Here is a 25384-nt window from a genome sequence, read left to right as displayed (position 1 = left end):
ACTAAAGGGTGCTGAATAAAACTCGGCTCACCTGAGGGAGATGTCTATCAGCCAAGGTTCACAAATAAGATCATCTACAAACAAGATTATGTTTCATATTTAGGTCCGCCGGACGATTATGATTCTACAGGGGCCAATAAAGAGAGACGCCTAGGAGCCAAACAGGCAGACAGACGTATAAAATGAAGAGGTCGGAAAACTATCCACTTAGTCTTTTGCCGCTACTCTGAGGGTAACATTAAGATACATATTTTTTTACACCTGTAATCTTGAATGATTTGGTGTGAAATGCTTGAGTAAATTTATTTTGGGAACTTTAATTTGGGAACTTTATAACAGCTCCATAGTTTCATTTTGAGGAGCTGATTCTTGTATGGATCTTGTTTTGTATTTGTAATTTTACTTTTTGGAAGGGGAAGGCGGGTGTATTCATCAAAGGGATTTGAAATTAAAACCTTTGCTTCCTTTTGTAAAAATGATTGAAACAAGGATTAAGTCTAGTTCCACCTGGGAAGATGAATAATTCAGACATTTTGGAAGTAGGCCTCCTTCCCTGTCCCTCCAGAGAGGCTGGTGGGCTGCCTGTAAAGCCTGAAACATACATTATTCAGTTCAACTTGAGTTAAGTCAGTCTTCTCTTAGGCAACCTAGATTCCAGCGTGGTGAGGCTATGTAGCTCTTTCCAACCTCTCTTTCCATTAGTCGATGATTGATTGAATGCGTAGATGCATTGTGCTTCAACTGTATGTAGCACATGTTCAGAAGTTCCAAAGGGAAGTTTTTACCTTCTCTGTGGTTTGGTAAGCTCAATTCCATATTTATTTATTACTTGTTCTATCTCTCGTTTTCACATTCACACACACACAGATGCACATACATAGACATGCAAACGCACAAATACACAAACTGCAGTTCCTTTGCCTGATGACTCACACTAAATGATTCCGACTGCTCTGTCGTTCGCTACATACTTTAGTGTGAGACTGACGTCATTGTTGTTTGTGGTGAAGGGGGCTTTGTACAAAACAAAGTCATCGGTGATTGGATCGCCTCTAAACAATCAGTGTATCAAAGCCAATTTTCAAACCCTGCTTTGCCCACGTATGTTTTGGCTCTCGCCGAACCCATCGGTTTCTGGACCAATCAGACGGCCTGAATGTGTTCGCATTCGGTGAAGGGTCTGGGAGGTACTCAGATCCAGAATCATTGTGGAGAAGAAACTAACATCCGTGGGTGTGGCCTAGCGTTTGGCCGGAACAAGGAGTCTGGGTAGCTAGGAACGGAGGTCCTAGCATGACTGTAAAATCCCTTAAAAAATAGCTGAAGGGCACACTCACTCACCCACTTACACCCACCCATACGCACACACACAGCAAACTGGCACTTAATAACAAACTGTACAAGGCTATAAACAAGCAGGAAAATTTGCACCCGGAGGCTGCTTTTCTTGTTGCCGGCGATTTAAATTGTGGGTCATTAAGACACGTGAGGCCCAACTTCAGTCAACACATCTCCTTCGCCACTAGGGGTAATGAAGTCCTAGACCACTTTCACTTTACTCACAAGCAAGCATACAAGGCCCTCCCTCGTCCTCTATTCGGCAAATCAGATCATGACTCCACGTTCCTGCTTCCTGTTTACAAACAGAAGCTCAAACAGGAAGTGACCTCTCCATTGAGAAATTATAATCAGAATCAGAGATTATGCTACAGGATTGCTGTAGCATATATGTGTTCCGAGACTCTGCCGATGTCATCACAAGGTAACCACCTCTGTCACCGGCTTAATTAGGATGTTGTCCCAACAGTAAAGGTTTGCTGCTTCCCCAATCAAAAGCCCTGGATTAACACTGAGGTTGGCACGAAGATAAAGGACAGGCTACCTCCCGCACACAGGGCTATCGCAGACAACCCTGAGGATACGGCTGAGGACAGGAACAAGTACAATAAGTCTAGCTATGACCTCCGCAGAGTCATCAAATGAGCAAAAGGACAATACAATATACTCCACATGCTCCGCGGCCCACCACATTTGGCAAGGGCTACAGTCCATTACGGATAACAAAGGAAGACCCAGCCATGATCTGTCCAACGATGCCTCTCTACCTGACGAACTTAATGCATTTTATGCACGCTTCGACAATAACAACACCGTGCCGTGCGTGAGGGCTGTCACCGACCCAGACGACTGGGGGATTTCGCTCTCCGAGGCAGACGTGAGTAAGGTCTTTAATCATGTCAACAATCGCAGGGCCGAAGGGCTGGACCATATTCCAGTGCGCGTTCTCAGAGTATGCTCAGAACAGCTGGCAGGCATATTCACAGTCATTTTCAAACTCTCCTTATCCCAGTCTGTAATCAGCATGTCTTAAGCTGACTACCACCATTCCTGTTCCCAAGAACTCTTAAGGCTTCATGCCACATTGACTACCGTCCTGTAGCACACATCTGTAATAATGAAGTGATTTGAAAGGCTGGTTATGGCACACATCAACTCCATCATCTCAGACACCCTAGACCCACTCCAATTTGCATACTGCCCTAATAGATCGCACAATCTCAATTGCACTCCATACTGCCCTCACACATCTAGATAAGAGTAATATCTACAGTATGTGAAAATGCTGTTCATTGACTACAGAGTTCAACACCACTGTCCCCTCCAAACTCGTCACAAAGCTTAGGACCCTGGGACTGACCCTCTGTGGCAGGTAGCCTAGCGGTTAAGAGCATTGGGCCAGTAAACAACATGTTGCTGGTTTGAATCTCCGAGAAAATATGTCGATGTGCCCTTGAGCAAGGCACTTAAACCTATTTGCTCCTGTAAATTGCTCTTTATAAGAACGTCTGCTAAATGACTAAAATGTAAATGTAAGACCTCCCTCTGCAACTGGATCCTGGACTTCCTGACGGGCCGACTCCAGGTGGTGAGAGTAGGCAACAATAACTCCACAACGCTGATCCTCAACACAGGGGCCCCACAGGGGTGTGTGCTTAGTCCCCTCCTGTACTCCCTGTTCACCCATGACTTCAGGGCTCCTGAGTTGCGCAGCAGTATAAGGCACTGCATCTCAGTGCTAGAGGCATTACTACAGACCCTGGTTCAATTTCAGTCTGTATCACAACCGGCCGTGATTGGGAGTCCCATAGGGCACCGCACAATTGGCCCAGTGTTGTCCGGGTTAGGGTTTGGCCGGGGTACTCCGTCATTGTGAATAATATTTTGTTCTTAACTGACTTGTCTAGTTAAATAAAGGTAAATACATTTTTTTTTAAACAACTCCAACACCATCATCAAGCTGGCTGACGACATGACGGTGGTAGTCCTGATCACCGACAATGATGAGACAGTCTATAGGGAGGAGGTCAGTGACCTGGCAGTGTGGTGTCGAGACAACAACCTCTCCCTCAACGTCAGTAAGACCAAGGAGCTGATTGATGGGACTGCAGTGGAGTGGATCGAGAGCTTCAAGTCCCTCGGTGTCCAAATCACTAAGACCTTAAAATGGTCCACACGCACGCAGTCTTCCCCCTCAGGAGGCTGAAAAGATTTGTCATGGGCCCTCAGATCCTTAAAACGTTCTACAGCTACACCATTGAGAGCATCTTGACTGGCAGCATCACCGCTTGGTATGGCAACCCTCGATCACATGGCGCTACAGAGGGAGGTGCGGACAGCCCAGTACATCACTGAGGCCGAGCTCCCTGCCATCCAGGACCTCCATACCAGACGGTGTGAAGACCTGCAAAATCGTTAGACTCCAACCTCCCAAACAATTGACTGTTCTCTCTGATTCCACGCAGTACCTGTGCATCAAGTCTGACACCAACAGACTCCTGAAAAGCTTCTATCCTCAAGCCATGTGACTATAAATAGTTAACCAAATGGCTACAGTACATGGACTATCTGAGTTGTATTTTATTTTTGCACTGTCTCTATGCACTCACAGGACTCTAAACACTCACACACACTGACACTCCAATACACACACACACACACACACACACACACACACACACACACACTCCAATACACACACACACACACACACACACACACACACACACACACACACACACACACACACACACACACACACACACACACACACACACACGCACACACACTCACATACAACGATCATATATGCTGCTGCTACCCTGTTTAACATATATCCTGATGCCTAGTCACCTTACCCCTATACATATCTACCTCTACCACTCCAGTATCCATGCACGTTGTAAATATGGTATTGGCACTGACCTTGGAACTGACCCTGTATATAGCTACTGACCAGATAATTGACCCTGTATATAGCTACTAACCGTGGAACTGACCCTGAATATAGCTACTGACCCTGGGATTGACCCTGTATATAGCTACTGACCCTGTAACTGACCCTGTATTTAGCTACTGACCCTGGAATTGACCCTGTATATAGCTACTGACCCTGGAATTGACCCTGTATATAGCTACTGCCCCTGGAACTGCCCTGTATATAGCTACTGACCCTGGAACTAACCCTGTATATAGCTACTGACCCTGGGATTGACCCTGTATATAGCTACTAACCGTGGAACTGACCCTGAATATAGCTACTGACCAGAGAATTGACCCTGTATATAGCTACTGACCCTGGAACTGACCCTGTATATATCTACTGACCCTGGAATTGACCCTGTATATAGCTACTGACCCTGGAATTGACCCTGTATATAGCTACTGCCCCTGGAACTGACCCTGTATATAGCTACTGCCCCTGGAACTGACACTGTATATAGCTACTGACCCTGGAACTGACCCTGTATATAGCTACTGACCCTGGAACTGACCCTGTATATAGCTACTGACCCTGGGATTGACCCTGTATATAGCTACCGACCCTGGAATTGACCCTGTATATAGCTACTGACCCTGGAATTGACCCTGTATATAGCTACTAACCCTGGAACTGACCCTGTATATAGCTACTGACCCTGGAACTGACCTTGTATATAGCTACTGACCCTGGAACTGACCCTGTATATAGCTACTGACCCTGGAACTGACCCTGTATATAGCTACTGACCCTGGAACTGACCTTGTATATAGCTACTGACCCTGGAACTGACCCTGTATATAGCTACTAACCCTGGAACTGACCTTGTATATAGCTACTAACCCTGGAACTGACCCTGTATATAGCTACTGACCCTGGAACTGACCTTGTATATAGCTACTGACCCTGGAACTGACCTTGTATATAGCTACTAACCCTGGAACTGACCCAGTATATAGCTACTAACCCTGGAACTGACCCTATATATAGATACTGACCCTGGAACTGACCTTGTATATAGCTACTGACCCTGGAACTGACCCTGTATATAGCTACTAACCCTGGAACTGACCCTGTATATAGCTACCAACCCTGGAACTGACCCTGTATATAGCTACTGACCCTGGAACTGACCTTGTATATAGCTACTAACCCTGGAACTGACCCTGTATATAGCTACTAACCCTGGAACTGACCCTGTATATAGCTACTGACCCTGGAATTGACCCTGTATATAGCTACTGTCCCTGGAACTGCCCTGTATATAGCTACTGACCCTGGAACTGACCCTGTATATAGCTACTGACCCTGGGATTGACCCTGTATATAGCAACTAACCGTGGAACTGACCCTGAATATAGCTACTGACCAGAGAATTGACCCTGTATATAGCTACTGACCCTGGAACTGACCCTGTATATATCTACTGCCCCTGGAATTGACCCTGTATATAGCTACTGACCCTGGAATTGACCCTGTACATTTACATTTACATTTAAGTCATTTAGCAGACGCTCTTATCCAGAGCGACTTACAAATTGGTGCATTCACCTTATGATATCCAGTGGAACAACCACTTTACAATAGTGCATCTAACTCTTTTAAGGGGGGGGGGGGGGGGGGGGTTAGAAGGATTACTTTATCCTATCCTAGGTATTCCTTAAAGAGGTGGGGTTTCAGGTGTCTCCGGAAGGTGGTGATTGACTCCGCTGACCTGGCGTCGTGAGGGAGTTTGTTCCACCATTGGGGTGCCAGAGCAGCGAACAGTTTTGACTGGGCTGAGCGGGAACTGTACTTCCTCAGAGGTAGGGAGGCGAGCAGGCCAGAGGTGGATGAACGCAGTGCCCTTGTTTGGGTGTAGGGCCTGATCAGAGCCTGAAGGTACGGAGGTGCCGTTCCCCTCGCAGCTCCGTAGGCAAGCACCATGGTCTTGTAGCGGATGCGAGCTTCAACTGGAAGCCAGTGGAGAGAGCGGAGGAGCGGGGTGACGTGAGAGAACTTGGGAAGGTTGAACACCAGACGGGCTGCGGCGTTCTGGATGAGTTGTAGGGGTTTAATGGCACAGGCAGGGAGCCCAGCCAACAGCGAGTTGCAGTAATCCAGACGGGAGATGACAAGTGCCTGGATTAGGACCTGCGCCGCTTCCTGTGTGAGGCAGGGTCGTACTCTGCGAATGTTGTAGAGCATGAACCTACAGGAACGGGTCACCGCCTTGATGTTAGTTGAGAACGACAGGGTGTTGTCCAGGATCACGCCAAGGTTCTTAGCGCTCTGGGAGGAGGACACAATGGAGTTGTCAACCGTGATGGCGAGATCATGGAACGGGCAGTCCTTCCCCGGAAGGAAGAGCAGCTCCGTCTTGCCGAGGTTCAGCTTGAGGTGGTGATCCGTCATCCACACTGATATGTCTGCCAGACATGCAGAGATGCGATTCGCCACCTGGTTATCAGAAGGGGGAAAGGAGAAGATTAATTGTGTGTCGTCTGCATAGCAATGATAGGAGAGACCATGTGAGGATATGACAGAGCCAAGTGACTTGGTGTATAGCGAGAATAGGAGAGGGCCTAGAACAGAGCCCTGGGGGACACCAGTGGTGAGAGCACGTGGTGCGGAGACAGATTCTCGCCACGCCACCTGGTAGGAGCGACCTGTCAGGTAGGACGCAATCCAAGCGTGGGCCGCGCCGGAGATGCCCAACTCGGAGAGGGTGGAGAGGAGGATCTGATGGTTCACAGTATCAAAGGCAGCCGATAGGTCTAGAAGGATGAGAGCAGAGGAGAGAGAGTTAGCTTTAGCAGTGCGGAGCGCCTCCGTGACACAGAGAAGAGCAGTCTCAGTTGAATGACTAGTCTTGAAACCTGACTGATTTGGGTCAAGAAGGTCATTCTGAGAGAGATAGCAGGAGAGCTGGCCAAGGACGGCACGTTCAAGAGTTTTGGAGAGAAAAGAAAGAAGGGATACTGGTCTGTAGTTGTTGACATCGGAGGGATCGAGTGTAGGTTTTTTCAGAAGGGGTGCAACTCTCGCTCTCTTGAAGACGGAAGGGACGTAGCCAGCGGTCAAGGATGAGTTGATGAGCGAGGTGAGGTAAGGGAGAAGGTCTCCGGAAATGGTCTGGAGAAGAGAGGAGGGGATGGGGTCAAGCGGGCAGGTTGTTGGGCGGCCGGCCGTCACAAGACGCGAGATTTCATCTGGAGAGAGAGGGGAGAAAGAGGTCAGAGCACAGGGTAGGGCAGTGTGAGCAGAACCAGCGGTGTCGTTTGACTTAGCAAACGAGGATCGGATGTCGTCGACCTTCTTTTCAAAATGGTTGACGAAGTCATCTGCAGAGAGGGAGGAGGGGGGGGAGGGGGAGGAGGATTCAGGAGGGAGGAGAAGGTGGCAAAGAGCTTCCTAGGGTTAGAGGCAGATGCTTGGAATTTAGAGTGGTAGAAAGTGGCTTTAGCAGCAGAGACAGAAGAGGAAAATGTAGAGAGGAGGGAGTGAAAGGATGCCAGGTCCGCAGGGAGGCGAGTTTTCCTCCATTTCCGCTCGGCTGCCCGGAGCCCTGTTCTGTGAGCTCGCAATGAGTCGTCGAGCCACGGAGCAGGAGGGGAGGACCGAGCCGGCCTGGAGGATAGGGGACATAGAGAGTCAAAGGATGCAGAAAGGGAGGAGAGGAGGGTTGAGGAGGCAGAATCAGGAGATAGGTTGGAGAAGGTTTGAGCAGAGGGAAGAGATGATAGGATGGAAGAGGAGAGAGTAGCGGGGGAGAGAGAGCGAAGGTTGGGACGGCGCGATACCATCCGAGTAGGGGCAGTGTGGGGAGTGTTGGATGAGAGCGAGAGGGAAAAGGATACAAGGTAGTGGTCGGAGACTAGGAGGGGAGTTGCAATGAGGTTAGTGGAAGAACAGCATCTAGTAAAGATGAGGTCAAGCGTATTGCCTGCCTTGTGAGTAGGGGGGGAAGGTGAGAGGGTGAGGTCAAAAGAGGAGAGGAGTGGAAAGAAGGAGGCAGAGAGGAATAAGTCAAAGGTAGGCGTGGGGAGGTTAAAGTCACCCAGAACTGTGAGAGGTGAGCCGTCCTCAGGAAAGGAGCTTATCAAGGCATCAAGCTCATTGATGAACTCTCCAAGGGAACCTGGAGGGCGATAAATGATAAGGATGTTAAGCTTGAAAGGGCTGGTAACTGTGACAGCATGGAATTCAAAGGAGGCGATAGACAGATGGGTAAGGGGAGAAAGAGAGAATGACCACTTGGGAGAGATGAGGATCCCAGTGCCACCACCCCGCTGACCAGAAGCTCTAACCCTGGAACTGCCCTGTATATAGCTACTGACCCTGGAATTGACCCTGTATATAGCTACTGACCCTGGAACTGACCCTGTATATAGCTACTGACCCTGGAACTGACCTTGTATATAGCTACTAACCCTGGAACTGACCCTGTATATAGCTACTGACCCTGGAACTGACCCTGTATATAGCTACTGACCCTGGAACTGACCTTGTATATAGCTACTGACCCTGGAACTGACCTTGTATATAGCTACTGACCCTGGAACTGACCCTGTATATAGCCACTGACCCTGGAACTGACCCTGTATATAGCTACTGACCCTGGAACTGACCCTGTATATAGCTACTGACCCTGGAACTGACCTTGTATATAGCTACTAACCCTGGAACTGACCCTGTATATAGCTACTGACCCTGGAACTGACCTTGTATATAGCTACTGACCCTGGAACTGACCCTGTATATAGCTACTGACCCTGGAACTGACCTTGTATATAGCTTCTTACTCGTGTTCTTATTTCTTGTTTCTTGTTTTTGTTCGACTTGATGCTGTTTTTAACACTGCATTGTTTACTGCATTGTTGGGTGTAGAGCTTGACAGAAAGGCATTTCACTGTACTTGTGCGTGTGACATTAAAACTTGAAACAAACACACACCCACACCGTGCCCATTTGATATCCATCTCAGAGACTCTTATCAGGCAGACACAGCAGTGACTCAGGGACTCACCGTTGCAGAAATGTTACTGGCTCCTTGAGGTGAGAGGACTGGCTGTTGGAACTGTTACGTGGCATATGCATACAGAACTGATATGAACTTTAAAACACGTGGCTTCATTAAATAATGACATCATATCACATTAAAAGCACATTACAGTAAGATTGAATAATTACTATGTAATATCTAATAACATATTCTAGACTCTGAAAACAGTTGTTTTGTTGTTGTTGTTTTTTTACTCCTCAATGTTTGATGTATTGTGAGGGGCATTGTGTTAGCTGGTTGGGGTGGTAGGAAGCAAAGGGGCGAGGGGCACCACAGTTAATGCTCCCTCTAGAACAGCCAGCCCAGCTCAAGGTGCCAAAACCTGATTAAGCTCCCCTCAGAAGTATTTTGTGCTACATAGCAGTCGTCCCGTGACATGTTCAAAGAGGAACTCACTTTTTCACACCTTGCACACAGGCAGCAGGGCTGACAAGAACACACACATAGAGACCTAAACACACCAGGGTGAAACTAGGCTGTACAAGAAATAGATCATAACAGAAAATAACAAAACAGTGTGGCAAAATAAATACAATTCTCTTTCTCTCTCTTTCCTCTCTGATGTTTTCACACTCCTATTCCTGCGAGGGGCTAATTTGTTGCCTTTGTCAGACTGTAAAGGACCACCAGCGCCGGTCAGTCTCTCTAAACCCTGGTGAGGTATAGTGTTACTCAAAGGGGCTCTCCTCAGAAATAAGGAGCCACCTACAAGATAAAGCACGGCCATGGTCTCACTTTTAATAGGGAGCTCTGAGACATTTTTGTTGTTGTTGCATGTTTGAAGTGTAGAGCAGCACCCCAAAACCTCCCCATTCCCAGAAAGACTGTTCACAGGCTGTTGAATTTGAAGAAAACAGAACCAGTCAGGTTGAATTACAGAGCGACTCTCCTTTTTGTTTTCAAAATGGTGGACCGCATCGGGGAAAGGCTGGGTATGGCAGCCATAATGATAGCCCTAGCTGCCAACAGGTTGGCTGGCGATGGAAACCAACGGCATCGCTACTGCCCTGCTCTCTCCTGAAGCCCGCAGAGATTTTCTCCATTCTTAGATTCTCCGTCTGCATAGTTGAGAAATTATCAGGTTTAGCGTGCCCAGACATCTCCACAAGGTTAGGTTTCCAGCAGAGCCGGGTCATCTTTGACTAAGAAATACACAGTAGTTGACAAGCCCTAAAAGTCCCCCGCCACGCTGTTCATTCTATAGTGTATTTCTGAATGTTCAGTGATTCCTAGTGCTCACCGATCTACTTTATGTCTTCACATTAGAGCAGAAGAGGTCGTAGTTAATGCATGTCCCTGTCCTGTGATTCCACAACGCCCCCCAACCCCCACCTTGGTCTCTAGTCTGTAGCCATGCTCATGATGATGCCTGAGTTACGGGGTCGGCGGAGTTGATACGACTTCTATCTGGGATGATAGTTTGATCCGCGGCTCTCTCCCCTGAGGAACACCCAAGTGGAAAAGGCTAGTTTTTATAGTCTTCATGGTCTCCCAGAGAAAATGGCAGGAACAATGGTGCTTCAAATATGCACTGGAGCTAAGCTCATAATCGTCCGTCCTGGAGCATTGTTAATGGCTTGTACAAGCAGTGTGTGTGTGTGTGTGTGTGTGTGTGTGTGTGTGTGTGTGTGTGTGTGTGTGTGTGTGTGTGTGTGTGTGTGTGTGTGTGTGTGTGTGTGTGTGTGTGTGTGTGTGTGTGTGTGTGTGTGTGTGTGTTTAGGGTACAAGGGGATTCCATAGCTTAGCAGCGTGCGAGCCAGATCCCTATTTGAGTGGCGTAAGCTGCAGCCTAATTATCCACTTGCTCTAATTATCACCTTTCCAGGTATCCTAAGAACTCACACACACTCATTCAGCCCCTGACTAAAAGACATTCACAGATGCCCTAAATCCCTTTTGTTATAGATGTGAGCTGTTGTATCTCTTTGACAACAGATATCCTGGCCAGGTTAACTGACAGATAACATTACAGTGTGGGGCCTAGTGGATGTAGCCTAGTGGATGTGGCCTAGTGGATGTAGCCTGGTGGATGTAGACTAGTGGATGTAGCCTAGTGGATGTGGCCTAGTGGATGTAGCCTAGTGGATGTAGACTAGTGGATGTGGCCTAGTGGATGTGGCCTAGTGGATGTGGCCTAGTGGATGTGGCCTAGTGGATGTGGCCTAGTGGATGTAGCCTAGTGGATGTGGCCTAGTGGATGTAGCCTAGTGGATGTAGACTAGTGGATGTAGCCTAGTGGATGTGGCCTAGTGGATGTGGCCTAGTGGATGTAGCCTAGTGGATGTGGCCTAGTGGATGTAGCCTAGTGGATGTAGCCTAGTGGATGTGGCCTAGTGGATGTAGCCTAGTGGATGTAGCCTAGTGGATGTAGCCTAGTGGATGTGGCCTAGTGGATGTGGCCTAGTGGATGTAGCCTAGTGGATGTGGCCTAGTGGATGTAGCCTAGTGGATGTAGCCTAGTGGATGTAGCCTAGTGGATGTGGCCTAGTGGAAGTAGCCTAGTGGATGTGGCCTAGTGGATGTGTACCAGTGGATGTGTACCTGTGGATGTGGCCCAGTGGATGTGGCCTAGTGGATGTAGCCTAGTGGATGTAGACTAGTGGATGTAGCCTAGTGGATGTGGCCCAGTGGATGTAGCCTAGTGGATGTGGCCTAGTGGATGTGTCCTAGTGGATGTAGCCTAGTGGATGTGGCCTAGTGGATGTGGCCTAGTGGATGTGGCCTAGTGGATGTAGCCTAGTGGATGTAGCCTAGTGGATGTAGCCTAGTGGATGTGGCCTAGTGGATGTGTACCAGTGGATGTGTACCTGTGGATGTGGCCCAGTGGATGTGGCCTAGTGGATGTGGCCTAGTGGATGTAGCCTAGTGGATGTGGCCTAGTGGATGTAGCCTAGTGGATGTAGCCTAGTGGATGTGGCCTAGTGGATGTGGCCTAGTGGATGTAGCCTAGTGGATGTAGCCTAGTGGATGTAGCCTAGTGGATGTGGCCTAGTGGATGTAGCCTAGTGGATGTGGCCTAGTGGATGTAGCCTAGTGGATGTGGCCTAGTGGATGTAGCCTAGTGGATGTAGCCTAGTGGATGTGGCCTAGTGGATGTGGCCTAGTGGATGTAGCCTACTGGATGTAGCCTAGTGGATGTGGCCTAGTGGATGTAGCCTAGTGGATGTGGCCTAGTGGATGTAGCCTAGTGGATGTAGCCTAGTGGATGTGGCCTAGTGGATGTAGCCTAGTGGATGTAGCCTAGTGGATGTGGCCTAGTGGATGTGGCCTAGTGGATGTGGCCTAGTGGATGTAGCCTAGTGGATGTGGCCTAGTGGATGTGGCCTAGTGGATGTAGCCTAGTGGATGTAGCCTAGTGGATGTAGCCTAGTGGATGTGGCCTAGTGGATGTAGCCTAGTGGATGTGGCCTAGTGGATGTAGCCTAGTGGATGTAGCCTAGTGGATGTAGCCTAGTGGATGTGGCCTAGTGGATGTAGCCTAGTGGATGTGGCCTAGTGGATGTAGCCTAGTGGATGTGGCCTAGTGGATGTAGCCTAGTGGATGTAGCCTAGTGGATGTAGCCTAGTGGATGTGGCCTAGTGGATGTAGCCTAGTGGATGTAGCCTAGTGGATGTGGCCTAGTGGATGTAGCCACTCAGAAAATTCATAGGCCACAGAGCCTTTGGGGATTGCTAGGGGGTTAGGGGACAGAAGGGACGCTTGCTTTCTTGTTTTGTACCTTGTGGGGATGTTATTCAGGTGACATGGATCCTGGCATGGTATATGTGTGTGAGGGTGCGAGGAGGAGGAGAGCAGATGTGGTTTACACTGTCATCAACATGTGAAAGAGCTGCTGGGATTCATTTGTTGTTGCTCAATAGTGGGCAGTTACTATCAGTGGGACCTCCACTAACAACTAGCACACACGGACAAACACACACACACAGACATCTTTGAATGAATGCTGCCTACACTGCCAGCTGGTCACTGGCATGGTATGACTGCAGTTACCACAGACCAGACCAGAGATGCTCCTCATGCCTAGTTTTCTCTCTCTCTCTCTCTCTCTCTCTCTCTCTCTCTCTCTCTCTCTCTCTCTCTCTCTCTCTGTCTCTCTGTCTCTCTGTCTCTCTGTCTCTCTTTATCTCTCTCTCTGTCTTTCTCTCTCTCTCTCGTCACTCACAATGAGATGTAAAACAGCTACCAAGTACTCTGGTGCAGTACTTATTAATTGCAATTTAGGTTTTCCTTAGCTTTTCATGAAGGATAACAAAAGAGCTAATAGTAATCTATAACAACAGCACCTTATGTTATTGTAGCAGCCTAATAGATCTGATAGGAAGAGTAAGGCACTATAAGATGGAACCAGCACTGCGGATAAATGTATTAATGCTCCTAATCAGCTTCAGATAAATTCATTACACACTGATTACATGTATTCATCCAAATGTGCATATATTTAGCCCAGGTAATTTATTTTCCACTCCAGTGTCTCACCAATAAACACACACACACAACCCATGAGTGTGATCAACAAAGCTCCCCATAACAGTTATTGGCTGATGTAGAAAGGGATTTATAAATACATTTGATCGATTGATTGCAATTGATGATGGCAGGAAAGAAGTGGAGTCTGAACAGAGGCCCAGCAGGAGATAGGACAGTTGTTCAGAGTTCCCCTGTCAGTTAAAAGAACCTTGGTTAATCCATGGAGTGACAGGACTCCCTAGGCAGATGGTGAGGACTTGAAAGGCTGGAACAGGCAGCAGGACCAACCTGGCACAGACCATCACCACAACCTGCAACACAAAGTTAGACACGCATTGCTGCTGTCACCAGCTTCCTGTGTGTGTGTGTGTGTGTGTGTGTGTGTGTGTGTGTGTGTGTGTGTGTGTGTGTGTGTGTGTGTGTGTGTGTGTGTGTGTGTGTGTGTGTGTGTGTGTGTGTGTCTGTGTGTGTGTCTGTGTGTGTGTGTGTGTGTGTGTGTGTGTGTGTGTGTGTGTGTGTGTGTGTGTGTGTGTGTGTGTGTGTGTGTGTGTGCGTGCGTGTAAAGAGAGAGTGGAAGGGATAGGTCTCTTCTCTTATTAGGCTACTAATATTTAGGCTACAAATAATTTAAAAGGAGAGATAACAAACATAATTTCCAGGGTTTGTGAAAATATTGCTCTGTGTAGGATTTAACCCCAGCTCCAACATTCCAAAAGGGTTATGTTAAATTAAACAGCTCCTCAATATTTACGAGTCTCTGTGATATTTAAACTTTGCACAAACAAGACTACCTAAATTGATAGCAGAGCAGAGGCGAGTAGAGCGATGACTCCTATGTGTGTTATTTTGTCTTGACTTGCCACTCTGACAGCAGGGCTATGTTTTGACATGCAAGTCAGATTAGGCAGAATTACCACTCCTCCTTCCTCCACCTGAAAATGTCATGAGCAACCTGTTTGTCTGATTGTGAAACATGGTTTAAAACTCTCTTAATGTTCTAATGGCTCCTTCTGGTGCCATCTGCACCACAAAGGTGAAAATCACATTTAGCCTCAGTACAAGAACAAGTAGCAAGTCACAATCTAGATATATACAGTACCAGTCAAAAGTTTGGACATGGGTTTTTCTTTATTTTTTACTATTTTCTACATTGTAGAATGACAGTGAAGACATCAAAACTATGAAATACCACATACGGAATCATGTAGGACGTTTTTTTTTTTTTTACAAATCAAAAAATATATATATATTAGATTCTTCAAAGTAGCCACCCTTTTCCTTGATGACAGCTTTTCATACTCTTTGCATTCTCTCAACCAGCTTCATGAATAATGCTTTTCCAACAGTCTTGAAGGAGTTCCCACATATGCTGAGCATTTGTTGGCTGCTTTTTCTTCACTCTGCGGTCCAACTCATCCCAGACCATCTCAATTGGGTTGAGGTTGGGTGATTGTGGAGGCCAGGTCATCTGAAGCAGCACTCCATCACTCTCCTTATTGGTCAAAGAGCACTTACACAGCCTGGAGGTGCGTTTTGTGTCATTGTCCTGTTGAAGAACAAATAATAGTCCAACTAAGCGCAAACCAGGTGGGATGGCGTATCGCTGCAGAATGCGATGGTAGCCATGCTGGGTCAGTGTGCCTTGAATTCTAAATAAATGACAGACAGTGTCACCAGCAAAGCACCACCACACCATCACACCTCCTCCTCCTTGCTTCACGGTGGGAACCATATATCCGGAGATCATCCGTTCACCTACTCTGCATCTCACAAAAACACCGTGGTTGGAACCAACAATCTCAAAATTGGACTCAACAGACCAAAGGACAGATTTCCACTGGTCTAATATCCATTGCTCATGTTTCTTTGCCCAAGCAAGTCTCTTCTTCTTATTGGTGTACTTAAGTAATAATTTTTTTGCAGCAGTTTGACCATGAAGGCGTGATTCACACATTCTCCTCTGAACAGTTGATGTTGAGATATGTCTGTTACTTGAACTCTGTGAAGCATTTATTTGGGCTGCAATCTGAGATGCAGTTAACTCTAATGAACTTATCCTCTGCAGCAGTGGTAACTCTGGGTCTTCATTTCCTGTGGTGGTCCTCATGAGAGCCAGTTTCATCATAGCTATAATGAATACTCAGGGAGAAAAAGGTGTAGATTCAGGTGCAGAGCGCGACACGTGTTTATTTCGCCTTCACAGAAGGCAGGAATCGTGGTCACAGGCAGGCAATGGTCATACACAGGTAGGCAAACAGGCAGGTGAATCAAAACGAGGACTGAAGGCTATAACTGGTTCTCACAAACGAGCTAGGAAAAGGCTTAGTAGAGTCAAAACGAACAACACCTCACAAAGGCACAAACAGAATGAACTGAACTAAATAAGGATTTGATTTGTTTAACACTTTTTCGGTTACGACATGATTCCATTTGTGTTATTTTATAGTTTTGATGTCTTCACTATTATTCTACAATGTAGGAAAGAGTAAACATAAAGAAAAATTCTGGATTGAGTAGGTGTGTCCAAACTTTTGACTGGTACTGTATATATACGGTATATATATATATATATATATATATATATATATATATATATATATATATATATATATATATAGTGAGCGCTGGATTCATAGATATAGAGAGAGAGAGTCTGGGCTCGATTTAATATATAGATGCACTCAAAACAAGGATAATTTTTCCTATTGGGTTTGTTATTCCTCTGAAATCAATGCAAAATATGGAGCACCTCATCGTCGTCCTAAAAATAGCATTAGCGTGAAATCGATGGCTAACCTGCAGCCAAGAGCAAAATCCATCTAGTTAAGTGTATTCAGGTCAACATCACAGAGCAAATGAAAAGCCTAAATTGATCGTGGCAGTTATTTTGGCAGTTTATTACAGAACAAAGGAATTGTTTAAAGACCCAACGGTGTAAAGTGTATGTTCAGAATGGCTGCCTTTCATAGGGCATTAGTTTCAGTCCAGGTTTGTAACCGGTAGCATTGTTTGTTCTGAGAAAAGCCTGTGCTGTGTTTGTGTGTGTTTGTGGTTCTGTAACAGTTCTATACAGCTAGAGACGGACCGGCCAGATAGAATCACACAGGAGGCGGCTGACTGCTGCACAACTGCTCCTACATTTGCATATTAATTGACCCGTATTCACTCCAAACAGGAATACATATCTATCTACAGTAGTTCATGACTCTACAGAATGATCAAACTAAATCCTCCCTCTGTACTCATAGCCTCTTATTTTCTCTTTCATCTGCTCATGTGGGTTGATCATCAGTCACTCCTTTGTATTTTTCTTGTAATCCTTTCCATGTGAGGACATCACCCTTCTGTCTGATTTGGCCTTTGTTTCTAAAGGCTTTGGCTTTCCTTCAGCCACCATGTGAAGGAACCATTTTGAGAGTTTTCTATCTTTAACTTCCTCCAGTCTTGTGAATAGGCTATCCAAAGGAAGACTATTTGGCTTTTTGTGTGTACGCTATGCATGTCTAAAACTGTTTGTGTAAGTGTGTGTGAGGGGGCCGGTACGGATCCGGTAGGGATCCGGTAGGGAGCCAGTAGGGAGCTGGTAGGGGGCCGGTAGGGGCCTTGAACATTTATCTAGAGGATTGACATGTGCTCAGGCAGGCCACAGATGGTGGCTGCGTAACGGGAGGGAGGAAACCAGGGCGGGAGAGAGGAAAGGAGGCAAGGAGAGAGGAAAGGAGGGAGGGAGGGAGGGAGGGAGGGAGTAAAGCAATGAGGCAGTAGAGGAAGGAGGGAGGAAAGGAGGGAGGGAGGAAAGAAAGGAGGGAGGAAAGGAGGGAGGGAGGGAGGGAGGAAAGGAAGGAGGGAGGAAAGGAGGAATAGAGGAAAGGAAGGAGGGAGGAAAGGAAGGAGGGAGGAAAGGAGGGAGGGAGGAAAGGAGGGAGAGAGTAAAGCAGGGAGAGAATAAAGCAGGGAGGGAGTAAGGGGAAAGGTGGGCCGTCTGGGCGCCGGAGTAAATCTTTCTCTTGCTCTCTCTTTCTTATTTCTCTCTCCTTTTCTCCAGCTCAGAACCCCCTACATATATTCCAGCTCAGAACCCCCTAGATACATTCCAGCTCAGAACCCCCTAGATAAATTCCAGCTCAGAACCCCCTAGATATATTCCAGCTCAGGACCCCCTAGATAAATTCCTCCTGGCTGTTACACTTCCTCCTGGCTGTTACACCCCTGACGTTCACACACACACACACACACACACACACGCACGCACACACGCACACGCGCACGCGCACGCGCACACGCACACGCACACGCACACACACACACACACACACACACACACACACCTTGTAAAGCCTCCTGCCTACTCTGCCAGCTGATAAAAAATGCAACAGCTACTGTATGGGAAACATCTACATTTCACCTCCCTGAGAGTAGTTGTGGTATTATGGCAAATCAATCATACTGTAGGCTATTTCCATGTAATATTCTCAAGAAATAATATTACACTTTTATTTCCCACCTCCCTGTGTGTGGAAAATCCCTACTTGTCTGCCTGGGATTATCATTAGATGGATGTTGGACCACTTCCAGCCTGCAGTAGCTAAGTCAGCCACCTCATTTCCACAGTGTTCAGACCACGCTTCCTGACCTACTCATTCCCCTCCCCCTCACCTTCCCCTGCCCCTCCCCCTCACCTTCCCCTGCCCCTCCCCCTCCCCCTCACCTGCCCCTCCACCTTCCCCTCCAACTTCCCCTCCCCCTCCCCCTTCCCCTCCAGTTGTTCGCTCAGGTGATCTGCACCGCTCACAGGCAGAGGGAGAGAGAGAGAGAGAGAGAAAAGAGAGAGAGGTAGAACAGAGAGAGCAGTTTTCCTCTGGTAGCTTCCACCTCATCTCTCATTATCCAGGCAGTGGTAGCGGCAGACAGGAGAGACAGGAGAGCGTGCGGATCACCTGGAGCCAGCAGTAGACCTGAAAAATGTCTATTTATTTTTATGATCATATCAAACACATATCAAATATGGCTTTTTTCATGGAAGAGCCGCACAGAGAAAGGAAGAGAGATAGAGAGAAAGAGACTGTATGGAGTAGATACTAGCGCCTCGTGGCATATGCAAGGGCTCTGTCTGATGTGTCTGTTGAACTGTGGGGCTGTTTAAAATGGACGACGAGGAAGGAAGCCTCCCCCAGGAGAGGAGAGGGCAGGTGTGGTCTCTGCAGAGCCTGAGGACGCGCTGTGGGACAGGCGATGATGTGGACAGGGTTGTCTTTTATGGAATTAATATGATATGTGACAGGTATGGTATGCACCTGTTAGTTAGCGCATTTATATGCTCCTCAAAGGCAGTTAGCTCATATTGAAACAAACAGTTGTAGCTAATGGTCTTGATACTGGGATGTCTGTTTCATAGGATTTAGTGGATTTGTACTATATTCAAATTATGATGGGGTTTATTTAAGTATTTTAAACTTGGTGGTTAGAGCACTGAATACTGATTGGCTGACAGCCGTGGTAAATCAGACCGTATACCACGGGTATGACAAAACATTTATTTTTACTGCTCTAATTACTTTGATAACCAGTTTATAATAGCAATAAGGCACCTCGGGGGTTTGTGGTGTATGGTCAATATACCACGGCTAAGGGCTGTGTCCAGGCACTCCGCGATGCGTCACGCATAAGAACAGCCCTTAGCCGTGGTATATTGGCCATATACCACACCCCCTCATGCCTCATTGCTTAAATAAGCCACAAGAGGCTGTGCTGTATCATGAATACAGTCACAGGTAAATGGGGTTGTTCAGCCTGACATGGTATTTAAAAATAACAATGAATGATATATTTTCATTAAAACATTCATTTGATAAGTCAAATCATACAATTGAATTCTTCCACCAGAAGATATAGTCCGGACAAAAATCTGGTTATTAGTTATTTTGGTCATGTTGCTACAGACGCGAGCCAGTCATTAATTATTGTTGCATAGTTGCTATGCAAAAGTTCTGGTCGTCCATTCTAAACAAATTGGTTGCTATGCAGGCTGGATAGCTAAGGTTCGTGTCACTTACTAGCTAGCTCGTCAACTTCAGCTAACTCAGTCACGTCAAACAATGAACCTAGCTGCATTTTTGTTTGTTAGAGCTTTCATTCAATTGGGATTTTTACATCATGGATATGTCCATGACAATGACGTTGATGCGTGATTTCGACTTGCTCAAAAAAAGTTGTCTCGTTTGGGCACCGTTCACTCTATGTATGGTACTACAGAGATCAAATTTCTAAAGTGAAACATTGTTTCTGAGTTCAGACACCCAGAACAGCGAGGCTTACCAAACCACTTCCCAAACGAAATCCTGGGTTTATCTTAACCCCTGCTGTACCACACAACATACTAGGCTTATATTAACCCTTGCTGTACCACACAACATGCTAGGCTTACATTAACCCCACTGTACCAAACTAAATTCTAGGCTTATATTTAACTCCCGCTGTACCAAACTAAATGCTAGGCTTATATTAACCCCGCTGTACCAAACTAAATGCTAGGCGTATATTAACCCCGCTGTACCAAACTAAATGCTAGGCATATATTAACCACCGCTGTACCAAACTAAATGGTAGGTTTATATTAACCCCCGCTGTACCAAACTAAATGCTAGGCTTATATTAACCACCACTGTACCAAACTAAATGCTAGGCGTATATTAACCACCGCCGTACCAAACTAAATGGTAGGTTTATATTAACCCCCGCTGTACCAAACTAAATGCTAGGCTTATATTAACCCCCGCTGTACCAAGCTAAATGCTAGGCGTATATTAACCCTCGCTGTACCAAACTAAATGCTAGGCTTATATTAACCGCCGCTGTACCAAACTAAATGCTAGGCTTATATTAACCTCGCTGTACCAAACTAAATGCTAGGCTTATATTAACCACCCTCTACCAAACCAAATGCTTATATTAACCCCCGCTGTACCAAACTAAATGCTAGGCTTATATTAACCACCGCTGTACCAAACTAAATGCTAGGCTTATATTAACCCCTGCTGTACCAAACTAAATGCTAGGATTATATTAACCCCGCTGTACCAAACTAAATTCTAGGCTTATATTAACCCCTGCTGTACCAAACTAAATGCTAGGCTGGAAGCCAGGGGAAATAATGTTTGAGTTGAGATAAATACAACAGATGATTCGGACAGCAACATGAACATGATATTCTGATGGAGACTCAGTGATCATTTTCAGATGGAACTGTTAGCAGGCGTAGGTGTGTCTGTGACGGCCAACACAGCCCGGCTTGGAACGCTGCTTACTGGGGGGAGGGTCTCTTTTTTATGGAACAAATAGTAAAGATGTCACGTAACAATAGAAATGAATGGCCTTATATTATCTGACTGTCAAAAAATAACTTCAAAAATGTAGGCTACCTGTGCATGTTCGTCCACTCCGAAATAACTCCAGCATCCAAACATCTGTTTACAAAACACCAGAAAGTGTTCCTAAGGACATTTGGTGATTGCGTCTTGTTGACAAATTGACCGTCTTTGTAGTCGGGACAAATGAAATGAGGCCGGAAGTGTCACAGGACAAACTGTCATGTTCAGTCACCCTAACACACAGTTAATTTACTAGCCTAGGCTACAGTGTGTATTACCATGAGCTTTAAATAGGCCTACCTGTAGCCAGTGATCTAGCCTAGTGTGTTAAATAAAGGGGCTAAACTCTGATTGCGGGTCGTGGTGAAAAAAATGTACGCTCCCTATACTTTCAATGCAAATTTATGAAAAAGGTGGGTAAACAGCGTTTACCTGTATTTACCCTCCACTAGACTTGCACCACTGCTGGTAGCCTACCATCACAGCCGAGGCAATTTTACACAATATGAACACACACAAGGTTTCAGAAAAAACTGCTTATCTCGCGTAACAAAACAACTGGGAACTCGAAAATCTAGCTGGATGGATTGGAAGCGCGTTGATGTCTAGTTGTCTAGTGATATTGTCGACCATCATCAGCTGATCCAGGAAAGAAAACACATTTTGATAGAAAATAATAAAGTTAAATAGATGGTTGACTTCTTGTGGCCACGGAGAACACCAATACCCACACACACCTGAAAAACAAAGAAATGAGCGCTCTAAACAGCTGACTGAGAAAAGCAAACAATGATAAAATAACGGATAAATCTAATGAATTGGATTAAACTAATAGGCTATTTTGGAAAAGCTATGCTTTTAAGGGAGCTCAGCTGAGGCTGAAATTCAGCACTACTGAGTGGACAGCGCCTCTCTATAGAATTTTAAACCATTATAGAGAGGTGGAGGTACTTTTATTTTCATAATAACCACTGCCTTTTTAAAGAAAAAGGTGAATGGTTAAATTAAGATTATTTAGAGACCCCCAAACGTTTGACTCGGAGCTAATGTCTCATTCAGGGGAGCTGAGCAAGAGAGGGAGAGTGAGAGAGGGAGAGTCGAGAGAGAGAGGGAGAGAGGCAGACACAGAGAGGGAGAAAGATGGAGAGAAAAGAGAGAGAGAGAGGGAGGGAGAGGGAGAGAGGCAGACAGAGAGGCAGACATAGAGAGGAAGAGAGAGAGGGAGGGAGAGGGAGAGAGAGAGAGGGAGAGGGAGAGAGAGGGAGAGAGAGGCAGAAAGAGAGGGGGAGAGAGAGAGGCAGAGAGAGAGAGGGAGAGAGAGAACAGCAGAGAGAGAGGGAGAGAGAGTAGCAGAGGGAGCGAGAGAGAGGCAGTGAGAAGCGGTCTGATGAAAGTAGCAAGCGTTGTTGCTGCTTTGTTTCGGGATCCTTGAATGAGCACAATGAATCGATGGATGGATAGGTGACGGGCGGAGACAATGGATCTCTGTGAGTTCAGCAGGTCGGAACGGCGGCGTTCCACACACAATGGAGGTGCGACAAGATGGAGCGAAGGGTGGTGCGCCATCAAAGATGTCACCGGAGACAAAGCACACTCACTCCCTGGCTCTCTCTGTGGCAGAGTTGTTACAACTCGCTTTATCCTAACTCAAACCTACAGAAAACGGTTTTCTAACTACCATCAAGAGTAGTGGCAGCTTGTACGTATAGGTAGCATGTCTAAAGTCATTTCCAACCAGAACTATTGATTTAGAGACACACAGCAACTGAGATCCCAGCCTGTATCAATCAATCAAATGTATTTATAAAGCCCTTTTCACAAAGTGCTATAGAGAAATCCAGCCTAAAACCCCAAACAGCAAGCAATGCAGATGTAGAAGCACGTGGCTAGGAAAAACTCCCTAGAAAGGCAGGAACCTAGGAAGAAACCTAGAGAGGAACCAGGCTCTGTAGTCTTTAGCCTGTAGCTTTAGTCCTGTAACATCTGCCACACTACTAGACCATGTGACCGGGGAGACAAACAGTTCAATGAATTGCTTTTGTTTGGGAGGTCACTGAATTTTTTTCGTCCGCCTACCGCCTACCACCCACCGCAACACAGATACAAAACAGCCACACACTGGCCAAGTATCTGAGCAACATAAGTAAAGTAACAAACAAACAGTCGTCTTCGTGTTTTTCCCCGCAAACATTTATCTTTGTCGGCTGGTGAGTTATTCTAGGAATGGGAAGCATGCATCTTTCTCTCTCTTTTTCCAGGAAGAAATGAGTTGAATACTATCCTTTCCTAAAGTAAATGTGCCTACTTATCTTCTGTGGCATAATAACACGCTCAAAAACATCATTTCTTAAAGTGGATAGGATGCTAGCTGGTCTTTTCACTGGTCTTTCCCAAACTGCTCTTAGCTCAGAATACATTTAAAAAAAGGGTCAGATATTGAATTCAGCGAAAAGGCAAATCCACTGCTGTTGCTGTAGCGGCGGGACTAAAGAGGGGAGGGTGTGTGAGGGTGAGCGCGGGGTTAAGACGTTAAATGAAATCATATTATATCCAACATATACCTAGACCACACAACGTGTTTTCACGTCTCACTTTTCAGCCTTTTCTTTCTCTCCATCTCTCTTTCTTTTCTTTTTTGATCGGAGAGGGCATTACCCTGTCTGAACTCCCCCTAAATCCTTGTGGTCACACCTCTTATTAAAAAGGGTTTTGTCCCACGCCCTACACCCCCCTCCGCTGCTCTTGGAATTCAGCCCGGGTCAGCAGATTTCAGCCCACCCCACCGTGCTTACCCTTTTTAATTTGCACCTGTTGTGCAGTTGTCCAGGAGGCAAGTGCCGAACCATACAGTCAGACAAAGATCATATTATGAACAGATATGCAATGCCTAATCTCCATGTACCCAAAGGGGAAAAGTGAAAAAAACGTATTTTTTATTCTCTTCCATGGGAACGTGTGTGTTGGGAATGGGAATGGTATGCCGTTGGGATGTAAAGGTTTATGGTTTCCAAAAACTGTTGAGGGGAACAAAATAATATCTCCAAACAAGCAATTGACTTCAAAAACGCATAATTTTAAGCCACTTCCCATTCGCTGTATGGAGTTGGCAGCGCCCTCCAGAGATAACGTGCATGAAAGCTTGGCGAAATATTGCTTTATTAGGCATACACAGAACTCAAAATGAACCTGAAAATTGGGCTCTATTTTCTATCCCCGAGGGCCCCCTTTCCTGCGCCTAGTTCCCATGATGTCATGGCTTTTACATTTTGTTATGTTATTTGTTCCCACCTCCCTCTTTTTCTTTTGGGCCTAGGTCTGCTTTTCTCATGCACCTTTATCAGAGTATTTTTCATCTACACCAAAGTCGACATATTTATAGGTTACCGTGAAGGCCCTTGAGTTCAGCCTGAATCAAAATGAACCACATTTTTATCAAGGTTCAGGGATGTAATATTATAAGCTGTCCATTTGGTTCCTAGGTTGTCTGCTCTGTATATAAAGCTCCCCAAACTATTCAAAGCAGGAATGCGACTTTCTCCTTCCTACCATCAGAGCCGAGTTAGGCGGATGTTGTTTTAGAAACCTAACAGGGTCTCTTTGTTTGTGTCTTGCAGTGCTGACCTATGAGAATGTGGTGGAGATGAGCTCTGAGACAGACAAGGATGACAAGACGCTGCTCTCAGAGGAGAATGGCCTGACCAATGGGGAGGAGGGTGGTAGCCCTGCCGGAGCCAGCGTGCCTAACCTGGAGGCATCACCCAGGGTGGGCCACGCCCTGCTGTCCTACAGGGGTGGAGCAGAGGGATCAGAGGGCAGGGACGGGCGGCAGAGCCACCACCACGCCTGCCGCCTGGGAGACAACCAACACAGACACCTCAATGGGACTGGTGAGTGATCTGATCAGGTCAACACCTGCACAATATAAATTAGTAGCCTATATCAAACCAATGCATTTATATTACCCTTTTTTACATCAGCCTTTTTTACAAAGTGCTTTGACAGTAAATCAATCAACACACTTCACTTATGTATATCAATTACAGAACTCATAATAATACAGTATATTCACCTCTTCAGTTTCTGCTAAAATAGTTGTAGCCTGGGAAATGGCTTTGTTCTATACTCTGTCTATTTTTTCAATTTCCGTATCTCTGTGAGGTTGACAGGAGATTGTAGAGATTAACACA

The 25384-nt window shown here is 46.2% G+C and overlaps 1 protein-coding gene across 1 annotated transcript in view; it reads left to right on the top strand.

The window, feature by feature from the left end:
• The window catches only part of LOC120064142 (zinc finger E-box-binding homeobox 2-like), an 82887-nt gene that overhangs the window by 41669 nt on the left and 15834 nt on the right, over positions 1-25384 (top strand). Inside the window, exon 3 of the mRNA XM_039014509.1 lies at positions 24812-25084. Within this exon, the coding sequence (XP_038870437.1) occupies positions 24812-25084 (273 nt within the window). The remainder of the gene's footprint in view (positions 1-24811; positions 25085-25384) is intronic.

Source organism: Salvelinus namaycush, chromosome 19 (assembly GCF_016432855.1).
Source record: "Salvelinus namaycush isolate Seneca chromosome 19, SaNama_1.0, whole genome shotgun sequence".
In the NCBI taxonomy this organism is placed as follows: domain Eukaryota; kingdom Metazoa; phylum Chordata; class Actinopteri; order Salmoniformes; family Salmonidae; genus Salvelinus; species Salvelinus namaycush.
The sequence above is the reverse complement of the archived record's forward strand: the minus strand, read 5'-3'. Positions and strand labels throughout refer to the sequence as shown.